This window comes from Bufo bufo, chromosome 4 (assembly GCF_905171765.1).
Source record: "Bufo bufo chromosome 4, aBufBuf1.1, whole genome shotgun sequence".
NCBI classification, from domain to species: Eukaryota; Metazoa; Chordata; class Amphibia; order Anura; family Bufonidae; genus Bufo; species Bufo bufo.
In genome coordinates this window covers 154,931,573-154,944,755 of record NC_053392.1, presented here as the reverse complement: position 1 = coordinate 154,944,755, position 13,183 = coordinate 154,931,573, and the positions used below count along the sequence as shown (strand labels likewise).

At 42.9% G+C, this 13,183-nt stretch overlaps 1 protein-coding gene across 1 annotated transcript in view; it reads right to left on the bottom strand.

The window, feature by feature from the left end:
* Positions 1 to 13,183, bottom strand: part of PLSCR5 (phospholipid scramblase family member 5) — a 142,305-nt gene that overhangs the window by 55,191 nt on the left and 73,931 nt on the right. The window contains exon 6 of the mRNA XM_040429945.1: positions 7,232 to 7,393. Coding sequence (XP_040285879.1) covers positions 7,232 to 7,393 — 162 coding nt within the window. The remainder of the gene's footprint in view (positions 1 to 7,231; positions 7,394 to 13,183) is intronic.

Sequence of the window (13,183 nt, the reverse complement as noted above, 5' to 3'; positions counted from 1 at the left end):
TAAAATCAAAAGGTGCTTCAACAAAGTATTAGTTTAAGGGTGTGCACACTTATGCAACCATATTATTTTATTTTTATATTTTTTCTTCCCTATAACTAAAAGATTTCAGTTTGTTTTTCAATTGAGTTGTACAGTTTATAGGTCACATTAAAGTTCTGAAATTATTTACAGTATCTTTGTCTCATTTTTTTACATCACAGAAACCTGACATTTTAACAGGGTGTGTATACTTTTTATATCCACTGTATATGAATGCATATTATGGGGGAAACTACTACTGATGTTTTTACCTATAATATATTTACATATATTATAATATATTAACTCTTATTTCTGCCAGGATTTGAACTCACAACCTTCTACATTAGAGCCAATAATCTTAACCACTACGCTATACAGCTACATGTTAACCTACAGTGAAATATGAAATGATACTTCTGCTGTATTGGAATACTTACTACATGATAAACTACTATGAGGTTTTTCTGACACAGTTTATCATTCAGCTTTATAGCTGAGTGGTTAACCCTCCTCTTATTTTAGGGTCAGAACCGACCCGTTTTCAGGTTTTGAATGTCTATAAGTATCACATAAATTTGTTTATTGCATCAAGATTTTTTTACTTTGTCAGGAACCTCTATTTAAACAATGTAATAGAAAAAGAATCCTTTTCACTAAATTATAAAATACTGTGGTGAAAATTAAGATGTTTATGGTGTTAGGGTCAATTCTGACCCAGTTATAATATAGGATTATAGGACACTAATAAGTGCCAAAACTGAAATCCTAAACACTCTCTCTGCTTAGTAACACTGACAGCCAATCACCTCTCAACCCTGTGAGCTGTAGTTAGGGAGGGGCCGATCTCTTTGCCTGCTTGTCTGCTTCTCTAAATAAAGTAAATATTCTATTGAGGTTTATTTTACCATTTTTTTTAAATTTGAAAATGAGAGGTATGCTATCAAAAGAAAGGTCTAAGGGGTCACACCAAAAATATTAAAACCAATCTTTTCAAGGATAAAGAAGCCTAACAAGGTAACCAAGAGGTAAGAAACAAATTGGAGGATAAATAATTGTTCAGAGGGTATTTTATGGCTGATTTAAGACATGGGTCAAAACCGACCCGTTAACATCATGGATAGTAACAGAAAGCTAACATAAGAGGAGGGTTAAAGTCCCTGCCTCTAATGTAGAAAGTTGTAAGTTCAAATCCCGGCAGAAACTTTTCAGAAATAGAGGCTAAATTGGACTTAAATACACTGACTCGAGCATCGAGCTCGAGAACACAAGGTATTCGGCTGAACACTGCGATGTGCCGAGCATCACAATGCTCGAGCCGAACTGGTGTTCAGCCAGGCATGCTCGCTCAACACTATTATTTATGACTCGGTTTGTACATATGCCCCCTGATTGTAAAGCGCTGCAGAATATGTTGGTGCTATATAAATAAAGATTATCATTAGTGATAAGTGAAGCGAGCTTCGGATGCTACATCCAAAGTTGCTACATTCAAAACTTTGGATTAATACTGTACATAGATCCGTCTCTGTACAGTATTAAAATGTATGGGCTCCGATGAGCCGAAGTTAGTTATCTGCGAAGTCGCGCGTGACTTAGTTGAATGACTTCAGTACCGATGTCATCGGAGCCCATACATTTTAATACTGTACGGAGATGGATCTATGTACAGTACATTTTAATACTGTACGGAGATGGATCGGATGTAACATCTGAAGCTTGCTTCGCTCATCACTAATTATTATATGTAATTGAATATATTTCAAATAACAGTAGATCTGTAGAAATAAAGAATAACAGATTTTTCACAAAATCCTTGACATCACATCTTATGAAGTGCTATCAGTGGGTACCTATTGTTCAAAGACTGCCATCTAGTGGCTAAGAAGTAGATTAAGCAAATAAAGAACATATTTTTTATTCTGATCTGTCCTACTTTTTCTTTTTATGAATGATGCTTTAGGTTATTGTGTTTTAGGAAATTAAGGTAGATGTTTTTGCTCTGGGGCATGGGCGTCTGATCTTTGGCATGGGGGTCTGACCTTAGGCATGGAGGTCTGATCTGAGGTCATTCACATTGGGGTCTGAGCTGAGGTCTTATTAACATTGGGGGTCTGATCTGAAGTCTGATTGAGCGTCTTATTAGCATTGGGGGTCTGATTCGGGCTGTGAGCTGAGGTCTGATTAACATTGGGGGTCTGATTGCTGGTCTGATCTAAGGTCTAATGAAAAATATTTTCCATTTTCTAACGATTGCTCCAACAGTTGATCTAGTTTCACCAAGCTGCTTGGCAATTGCCCCGTAGCCCTTTCCAGCCTTGTGGAGGTCAACAATTATGTGGACAGGTGTCTTTAAAGAGCTCAGACAGGTGCTACTAAGTTAGATAAATGAGTGGAGTAGAGTTGGACTTTTTAAAGGCACAGTAACAGGTCTTTGAGAGCCAGAATTCTTGCTTTTTCTCAGGTGTTCAAATACTTATGTTCAGCAGTGCAAGACAAATAAATTCTTTAAAAATCATACAATGTGATTTTCAGAATTTTTGTTTTTAAATTCTGTCTCTCAGAGTGGGAATGCACCTACAATGTGAATTTCAGACCCCTCCATGATTTCTAAGTGGGAGAACTTGCAAAATCGCAGGGTGTTCAAATACTTCTGTTCCTCACTGTATAGCTCAATAGGGCAGTTTACTATTACAAATGCACCAGAACAGTGTGTTTTAAATAAATTTACTAATAAACAAGAGTATAACCTGTTTACAGCTTATAGACTCTTGCTCCTGAGACAGCGCCTGTACAAAGAAGTCCTGGTTCTTCTTTTTCCCTAGAATTGTGCCTCAAATTGAGTCAGAATTCTGAAGCATATTCCTTTAACCAATTCTATTAAGGTTTTAGATGATTTTCCACCATGTTTGACAGGAGGCATGACTCTGCAGAAAGTGGATGTGCTCTATGGGAGAGAGCATGGTCTAAGTTGTGCCAATGTGTGCCAAAATGTCAATAGAATTTTGGTGAAAAATTCTATTTTAAGGTGGTTTCAGCTTAGACTAGACTGCCTAAAAGTGCACCAGATTTTATATCTAAGTGTGCCATATTTTTATATCTGAGTGCACCATTTTTATATCTAATGGTACACCATTTTTTTAAATCTCTAACAGTGCACCATATTTATCATCAAGTATCAGCTACTGTTATAAATCTGCCACATCTTTACACTAAGTTTACTCTTTCTAAATCTTTTACATTATTAATAAATCTGCCTCAATATATTGCTTTGGAAGACAGTCAAGCTCAATAGTTAACCTCAGTAGCACTACAAATAGTCTCAGTGTAGCCCAAGTTTTAGGGGCACATTTATTAAGACCAGCGTTTTAGACTCCGGTCTTAATAAAGGCCCATAGCTGGCGGTGGATACGCCGGAGTTATGAAGAGGCGCAGGACTCTCCATAACTTCAGCGCATCCAGTGCCAGTTCTAAATGTAAGATAGCTTCCAAGCTGTCTTCCATTTAGACCATTTTCTACGCCTAAACCAGGAGTAGAAAATGATGAGTGAGATGGGAATGGCAGCCTGTCTCCTTCCCCACCCATGCCACGCCCACAATCTTAGATCTGGTGTGAGGGGGGAGAAGTCGCAGAAGTCTGTGCCTAAATAAACTGAGAATGTTGTATTAACTTTCAAATTTGTTCAGGGACCCAGCAATACATTTTAAACATAAACTACTCCTGTTGACAACAAATAACAGTGAATGGCACTCTCGCTTCACAGCATGGATCTCAACCTTAATGGGGTTGTCCACCTATTATTAAGTGATGGTGTCACGAGGGTGTCAAGAGCCACGCCTGACTCCGTTATACCCGGGGTCAGGAAGTCGCAGCGGGTGGCTGCGCGCTCTATGTCTAAAGACAGTGCTGTTTCTTAATGGTAGCTTTCTGGGTTTGCCTTGCAATCCTTTTTGGCTCACTCAGGGATCCGTAGCTTCTCCTCCTCAGCTGTTTCTTGTCCAGCAATCCCAACCTCCTTATATTCCCATCTCTCACTTGTCTGGTTGCCAGATATAGAGCTTCCTGCCTGGACTTCTATACTGACCCACTGGAGCTGTCTGGCTGTGTTCCCTGGTTGTTGTTCCAGAACGTTACCCTCCGGATCCCTGTTGGGCCTTGGTGGTCTGCTGTTGTCGCCCACCTGGGATTATGTGTTTGTCTGTATTGTCTGTCCTCTCCTTTGTGTTTTCCTCTTAGTGTCAGTGGTGCGGACTAGTGATCCCACCGCCCCGTTCACTACATGGGGCTCATCTTAGGGAAAGCCAGGGTTTAGGCACGTGATCGGCGTACGGGTGAGGAACCCGTCTAGGGACGTCAGGGCAGTCAGGTGCCAGCCGCAAGGTGAGTCAGGGGTCACCATCTTTCCCTCTCCCTTGGACAGGGCCTTCCCATTTCCCTCCCTTTGCGTGACGCCGGTCATTACAGATGGCCTATCCAGGCCAGGATAGGCTGTCAATAGCCGAACAGTGGTGGGCTGACTCCAAGTACCCCTGATAATCACCTGGCAATAGCTCCAGCACTGGAGAGGTGCAGGGTGTCAGAGGATAGGCCATCACTAAAAGGTGGACAACTCCTTTAATCCATTTCTGATATCTGCCGTACATGTATGGGAGATGGGTCTTTAAAGATGGTGCCCGATTTGGAGCGGAGCAAGCGCTATAGCCAATGGATGCCTGCTGTTTCATATGGCTCACTTTTGTTGCCAGCGGTTTAGACATTAATGGCTGTGTGTTAAGTTACTTTGAGGGCACACCAAATTTACACTGTCATACAAGCTGTACACTGACTACTTTACATTGTATCAAAGTGTCATATCTTCAGTGTTGTCCCATGAAAAGAAATAAAATATTCACAAATATGGAAGGGGTGTACTCACTTTTGTGAGATACTGTATAGTTCCCCTAGTAATGTTCTGTAAAACTCCCCTAGTAATAAAAATACCCCTATAGGTCCTCCAGCAATACCCCCTGTTGTAACCCAGTAATAATGCCCATATAGTGTCCATTATAGATGAGCGAAGTTCTTAAAAATTTGATTCGGCTGCTCCTCTGAATTTTACAAAATAAATTTGCTTCGTGGCTCATTGCTTGCAATAATTGTGCCAGTCCCCCCCCTACGAAACCCTCAGATGCCGCATTGATCGTGGCACCTGAGATGAATATTATAATGCCTTTCAAGGGATGATCAGTTAAAAAAAAAAATAATTATTGTACTTACCTTATCCATTTGAGAGCGAATAGGCCACCGCAGCCATCTTGCTTGAAGATCATACATCACCGAGCACAAGATTTTGCGTGGGATCTTCAAACAAGATGGCCGCAGCAGCATCTTCGCTCTCAGATGGATGAGGTCAGTATAATATTTTTTTCTAACCGCCATTTCAGGGAAAATGTATTTATTATCATGAAGCATGAGGAAATTTTGCTCCGCGGCAAATCTAATTTTCCCGTATCTAAATCCACTTCAGATACTTTGATTCGCTCAACACTAGTGTCCACCAGTATTTAAAATATCCCTATAATGTCTCCAGCAAAAATAAGACTCCCAATTTTGCCTCAGGTATTAACAATTCCCCAGTACTAAAAATTCCCTTATAGTGACCTAGTATTAAAATGTCTCCATTGCCTCCATTAATGCCCCTATAGTGCCCCAGTAATGTCCCCTATTGTTCCCCATTACTAAAAATGTCCCCAGTGATGCCCCTTATAGTACCCTATTATTAAAAATGCTCCCAGTTATGCCCTCTATAGTGCCTTAGTATTAAAAGTTCCCAGTATTCAAAATTCCCCCAGTAATGCGCCCTATAGTTCTGCAAGTAATGTCCCCCACAGCAGCCTCTCTGATAATGTTCCTCCCACCCGCCTCCTCAATAATGTTCCCCAAAGTGGCCTTCTCGGTAATGTCCCCCACAGTGATCTCCCCAGTAATGTTCCTCACAATGACCTGATTACTAATGTCCTCCACAGTGGCCTAACCAGTAATGTCCCCTGAGGCGGCCTCCCCAGCAATGTCCTAAAAATGGCTCCCCCAGTAATGTTCCCTACAGCTGCCTTGCTAGTAATGTCCCCCACCGTGGCCTCACCAGTAATGTCCCCCACAATAGCGCCTCAAGTTAATTTCCCCACAGTGGACTTCCCAGTAATGTCCCCATAGCGTACGAAGGGAAAAAAAATTAATACACCCCGCAATACAGGCCACAGGCTTCTTCCAGCCTACGACCTGAGACACTGGTGCCAGCCTGGATTTACTTCTGAATAGGTCTTTAGGCCTATGAGGGTGAATGGTCGGGCAAGGGACCATCACATCAGTTCTGGTGCCCCATCGTAGTTTTCAACTGCAGTGCCATCCTGAGGACAGCGATGTAGTGGAATTCAGGGGGGACCTATGGCCGTGTTAGGAGATTTGGGTGACCTATTCTGCATTGTCCCGCGACTCCCCAGAAACTAGCCCTTGGATGCCTAATAATACGTCTCTGCTTTTGATATCTCCTGGTTTTATCCAATGCTTGTTCCTGATCCCGGCTCCTGGTGTCTAGTGGTAACATCCAAGGTTGCTCACATGTCTGACCAGCCACTACATTAATTTCTGGGGGCTCAACGGGGTACTGGGCCCTTGTTATCGTGATCAGTGGGGGTCCCAGTAGTGGATAGGAGATTACAATATAACTGGAATACCCATTAAGTGAATGTCTGTTGTTGTGATCTAATAACCATTTTCTGTAATGCGTTATATAAAGTTGTGCTAATATGACCGAATTAATAAATGTTTTGATAAAGTTAAAGGATAAATTAATTAAATCGGAATACCTCTTTATCTAGTTAGAAGCCAATTAACCTACCAGTATGAAGTTGAATGGAGGGAGGAAAACAGAACCCTTGATGGGGACCCCTTGCAAACATTAGGAGAGTGCTACGTGTGTGAACCTTGTAGCCTCTGTGTGGATTTGAACCAAATGCTCAGGCACTGCAAGAGAACAATGATAAGCACTGTGCCACTGTGGATAAAGTAATGCTTTTCCACCCCCTAGACTTTCCCTCCCTCTCAGTCAGCTGGGAGACTGTAAGAATTGCTCTGAAAGCATGATCAGAAGGCTTAATTAAATACAGATATCCATGGGAGCCCAGCTAATTATTCGGCTCTACAATGTATAACAGGCGCATTTACTGTACTTACAATAAGAAAGCAGGTGCCAATCAAAGCAGCTTTCAGCTTCACATCAAGGTCTGCTGGAAATTCTATTCCAAAGTTATCAGCATTAGTGAACACGTCATTTACAAATCCAGACCAGTATTTGGAAATCCTCCCAATGATTGATTTTTCATTTAATGTTTTCACCTGCAGAATAAAAAAGAAAGTAGAAGAGATATTTATTACTTCATCTTCTCAGTCAAAGCAAGAATATTCAGTACAGATATCAGTGTCCTGCAGTGGTCTCACAATTAAGGGTACGGCCACATGGTCAGGTTTCTGCACACAATTTTGGAAGCCAAAATCAGATGTGAATAAAAAAAAAAAAAAAAGTCATTTTTGTCCTGTGTTCTTTTTCTCCTTTTATGATCCACTCCTGATCTTGGCTTCAAAGACTACATGCAGAAACCTGACAGTGGTGTCAGCATGCCACAGTTACAGCAGGTGATTGGCTGTAATGGTCACACGTTGACACATTATCACTAAAGCCTTGTAAACAAAGACTGGCATGGGGCCCAGGGATGCATCAACATGGGATTGATAAGGCGATTATTACTCCTTTTGTTATTTTATACCATTGTCAGCTGATTTTTTATTTAAATTTCATGGGGAACAAAACCCCCCTCAAAGGTGTTTTCCCCCTAAGATCAGAAATCAAATCCTCTTCTGAAAAGTCACAGTTGATACTGAGGGGAAAGTGTGGGAATGCTGTTATTTCCACAAATTGAAATGATTTAATAGAATGTATTACAAATTGACAGGAGATTTTGTTTTGTAATTTTCTCAAAAGGATCATGGTTTTCCTTAACCCCTTAAGGACACAGCCTTTTTTCACCTTAGGACCAGGCCATTTTTTGCAAATCTGACCAGTGTCACTTTACAGGGAGTGCAGAATTATTAGGCAAATGAGTATTTTGACCACATCATCCTCTTTATGCATGTTGTCTTACTCCAAGCTGTATAGGCTCGAAAGCCTACTACCAATTAAGCATATTAGGTGATGTGCATCTCTGTAATGAGAAGGGTTGTGGTCTAATGACATCAACACCCTATATTAGGTGTGTATAATTATTAGGCAACTTCCTTTCCTTTGGCAAAATGGGTCAAAAGAAGGACTTGACAGGCTCAGAAAAGTCAAAAATAGTGAGATATCTTGCAGAGGGATTCAGCACTCTTAAAATTGCAAAGCTTCTGAAGCGTGATCATCGAACAATCAAGCGTTTCATTCAAAATAGTCAACAGGGTCGCAAGAAGCGTGTGGAAAAACCAAGGCGCAAAATAACTGCCCATGAACTGAGAAAAGTCAAGCGTGCAGCTGCCAAGATGCCACTTGCCACCAGTTTGGCCATATTTCAGAGCTGCAACATCACTGGAGTGCCCAAAAGCACAAGGTGTGCAATACTCAGAGACATGGCCAAGGTAAGAAAGGCTGAAAGACGACCACCACTGAACAAGACACACAAGCTGAAACGTCAAGACTGGGCCAAGAAATATCTCAAGACTGATTTTTCTAAGGTTTTATGGACTGATGAAATTAGAGTGAGTCTTGATGGGCCAGATGGATGGGCCCGTGGCTGGATTGGTAAAGGGCAGAGAGCTCCAGTCCGACTCAGACGCCAGCAAGGTGGAGGTGGAGTACTGGTTTGGGCTGGTATCATCAAAGATGAGCTTGTGGGGCCTTTTCGGGTTGAGGATGGAGTCAAGCTCAACTCCCAGTCCTACTGCCAGTTTCTGGAAGACACCTTCTTCAAGCAGTGGTACAGGAAGAAGTCTGCATCCATCAAGAAAAACATGATTTTCATGCAGGACAATGCTCCATCACATGCGTCCAAGTACTCCACAGCGTGGCTGGCAAGAAAGGGTATAAAAGAAGAAAATCTAATGACATGGCCTCCTTGTTCACCTGATCTGAACCCCATTGAGAACCTGTGGTCCATCATCAAATGTGAGATTTACAAGGAGGGAAAACAGTACACCTCTCTGAACAGTGTCTGGGAGGCTGTGGTTGCTGCTGCACGCAATGTTGATGGTGAACAGATCAAAACACTGACAGAATCCATGGATGGCAGGCTTTTGAGTGTCCTTGCAAAGAAAGGTGGCTATATTGGTCACTGATTTGTTTTTGTTTTGTTTTTGAATGTCAGAAATGTATATTTGTGAATGTTGAGATGTTATATTGGTTTCACTGGTAAAAATAAATAATTGAAATGGGTATATATTTGTTTTTTGTTAAGTTGCCTAATAATTATGCACAGTAATAGTCACCTGCACACACAGATATCCCCTTAAAATAGCTAAAACTAAAAACAAACTAAAAACTACTTCCAAAAATATTCAGCTTTGATATTAATGAGTTTTTTGGGTTCATTGAGAACATGGTTGTTGTTCAATAATAAAATTAATCCTCAAAAATACAACTTGCCTAATAATTCTGCACTCCCTGTAAGTGCTAATAACTTTAAAACGCTTTGACTTATCCAGGCCATTCTGAGATTGTTTTTTCGTCACATATTGTACTTCATGACACTGGTAAAATGAAGTCAAAAAAATTATTTTTCTTTGCACAAAAAAATACCTAATTTACCAAAAATTTTGAAAAATTTGCAAATTTCAAAGTTTCAGTTTCTCTACTTCTGTAATACATAGTAATACCCCCAAAAATTGTGATGACTTTACATTCCCCATATGTCTACTTCATGTTTGAATTATTTTGGGAATAATATTTTATTTTTTGGGGATGTTATAAGGCTTAGAAGTTTAGAAGCAAATCTTGAAATTTTTCTGAAATTTACAAAAACTCAATTTTTAGGGACCAGTTCAGGTCTCAAGTCACTTTGCGAGGCTTACATAATAGAAACCACCCAAAAATGACCCCATCTAACAAACTACACCCCTCAAAACTGATTTTGCATATGTTGTTAACCCTTTAGGTGTTGCACAAGAGTTATTGGCAAATGGGGAGGAAATTTGAGAATTTCATTTTTTTGTCTAATTTTTCATTTTAACCCATTTTTTCCACTAACAAAGCAAGGGTTAACAGCCAAACAAGAATGTATCTTTATTGCCCTGACTCTGCCGTTTACAGAAACACCCAATATGTGGCCGTACACTACTGTACGGCCACACAGCGGAGCGTAGAGTGAAAGGTGCGCCGTTTGGTTCTTGGAAGCCAGATTTTTATGGACTGGTTTATTTACACCATGTCCCATTTGAAGCCCCCTGATGCACCCCTAGAGGAGAAACTCCCTTAGGCTACATTCACACGTCCGTATTTTTCTACATCCCGATTTTCGGTCCGTTTTTTGCGGATCCGTTGTTCCTAAAAATGTTTCCGTATGTCATTCGTTTTTGCGGATCCGCAAAAAACGGAAACATGTGAAAACTCTAATCCGACAGTATATTCTAACACAGAGGCGTTCCCATGGTGATGGGGACGCTTCTAGTTAGAATATACTGAGAACGGTGTACATGACTTCCCCCTGCTGCCTGGCAGCACCCAATCTCTTACAGGGGGCTGTGATCCGCACAATTATTGTGCGAATCATAGCCCCCTGTGAGAGATCAGGTGCTGCCAGGCAAGAGGGGGCAGACCCCCTCCCTCCCCTGTATTAAATGTGACTAGTGCGGCCCCCCCCCCTCTATATTCATTGGTGGCCAGTGCGGATGTGACCAGTGCGGCCTCACCTCTTCCCCCCCCCCCCCATCATTGGTGGCCAGTGCGGATTCCCAGTATTAATAAATGTGCCCAGTGCGGTCTCACCTCTTCCCCCCCCCATCATTGGTGGCAGCGGAGAGTTCCGATCGGAGTCCCAGTTTAAATCGCTGGGGCTCCGATCGGTTACCATGGCAGCCAAGACGCTATTGCAGTCTTGGCTGCCATGGTTACTTAGCAATAAATACAAGCATTATACTTACCTGCGACTGCGAGCTGCGATGTCTGACCGGCCGGGAGCTCCTCCTACTGGTAAGTGAAAGGTCTGTGCGGCGCATTGCTTTTAGCACAGACCTGTCACTTACCAGTAGGAGGAGCTCCCGGCCGGACACACATCGCAGCTCGCAGTCGCAGGTAAGTATAATGCTTGTATTTATTGCTAAGTAACCATGGCAGCCAAGACTGCAATAGCGTCTTGGCTGCCATGGTAACCGATCGGAGCCCCAGCGATTTAAACTGGGACTCCGATCGGAACTCTCTGCTGCCACCAATGATGGGGGGGAAGAGGTGAGACCGCAGTGGGCACATTTATTAATACTAGGAATCCGCACTGGCCACCAATGATGGGGGGGGGGAGAGGTGAGACCGCACTGGGCACATTTATTAATACTGGGAATCCGCACTGGCCACCAATGATGGGGGGGGGGGGAGAGGTGAGACCGCACTGGGCACATTTATTAATACTGGGAATCCGCACTGGCCACCAATGATGGGGGGGGGGAGAGGTGAGACCGCACTGGGCACATTTATTAATACTGGGAATCCGCACTGGCCACCAATGATGGGGGGGGAGAGGTGAGGCCGCACTGGTCACATTTATTAATACTGGGAATCCGCACTGGCCACCGATGATGGGGGGGGGGAGAGGTGAGACCGCACTGGGCACATTTATTAATACTGGGAATCCGCACTGGCCACCAATGATGGGGGGGGGGAGAGGGGAGACTGCACTGGGCACATTTATTAATACTGGGAATCCGCACTGGCCACCGATGTTGGGGGGGGGAGAGGTGAGACCGCACTGGGCACATTTATTAATACTGGGAATCCGCACTGGCCACCAATGATGGGGGGGGGGAGAGGTGAGACCGCACTGGGCACATTTATTAATACTGGGAATCCGCACTGGCCACCAATGATGGGGGGGGGGGGGAGAGGTGAGGCCGCACTGGTCACATTTATTAATACTGGGAATCCGCACTGGCCACCGATGATGTGGGGGGGGAGAGGTGAGGCCGCACTGGTCACATTTAATACTGGGGAGGGAGGGGGGTCTGCCCCCTGCTGCCTCGCAGCCCCTGATCTCTTATAGGGGGCTATGATATGCACAATTAACCCCTCAGGCGCAGCACCTGAGGGGTTAATTGTGCAGATCACAGCCCCCTGTAAGAGATCGGGTGCTGCCAGGCAGCAGGGGGCAGTCATGTACACCGTTCTCAGTATATTCTAACTAGAAGCGTCCCCATCACCATGGGAACGCCTCTGTGTTAGAATATACTGTCGGATCTGAGTTTTTCACGAAGTGAAAAATCTGATCTGTAGAAAACTTACTGGGAATCCGCACTGCCGCACTGGCCACCAATGAATATAGAGGGAGGGGGGCCGCACTGGTCACATTTAATACTGGGGAGGAAGCCTAATTTCCAGGAACGGAATCCGCATAAAACGGATGACATACGTAATGACATACGAATGTCTTCCGTTTTTTGCGGATCCATTGACTTTGTATTGGTCCAGGATCCGATTTTTGCGGAAAAGAATAGGGTATGTTTTATATTTTTTCGGACATGCGGAACGGAACAACGGAAACGGACAGCACACATTGTGCTGTCCGATTTTTTCCAGGGCCCATTGAAAATGAATGGGTCCAGATCTGGTCCAGATCTGTTCCTGAAAAAACGGAACAGATCAGGAAAGAAAAAATGGACGTGTGAATGGACCCTTAAAGTTACCCCATCTAAGAAACTAAACCCCTCAAGGTATTCAAAACTGATTTTACATACATTGTTAACCCTTTAGGTGTTGCACAAGAGTTATTGGCAAATGGGGATAAAATTTGAGAATTTCATTTTTTTGTCTAATTTTTCATTTTAACCCATTTTTTCCACTAACAAAGCAAGGGTTAACAGCCAAACAAGACTGTATCTTTATTGCCCTGACTCTGCCGTTTACAGAAACACCCCATATGTGGCCGTAAACTACTGTACGGCCACACAGCGGGACAT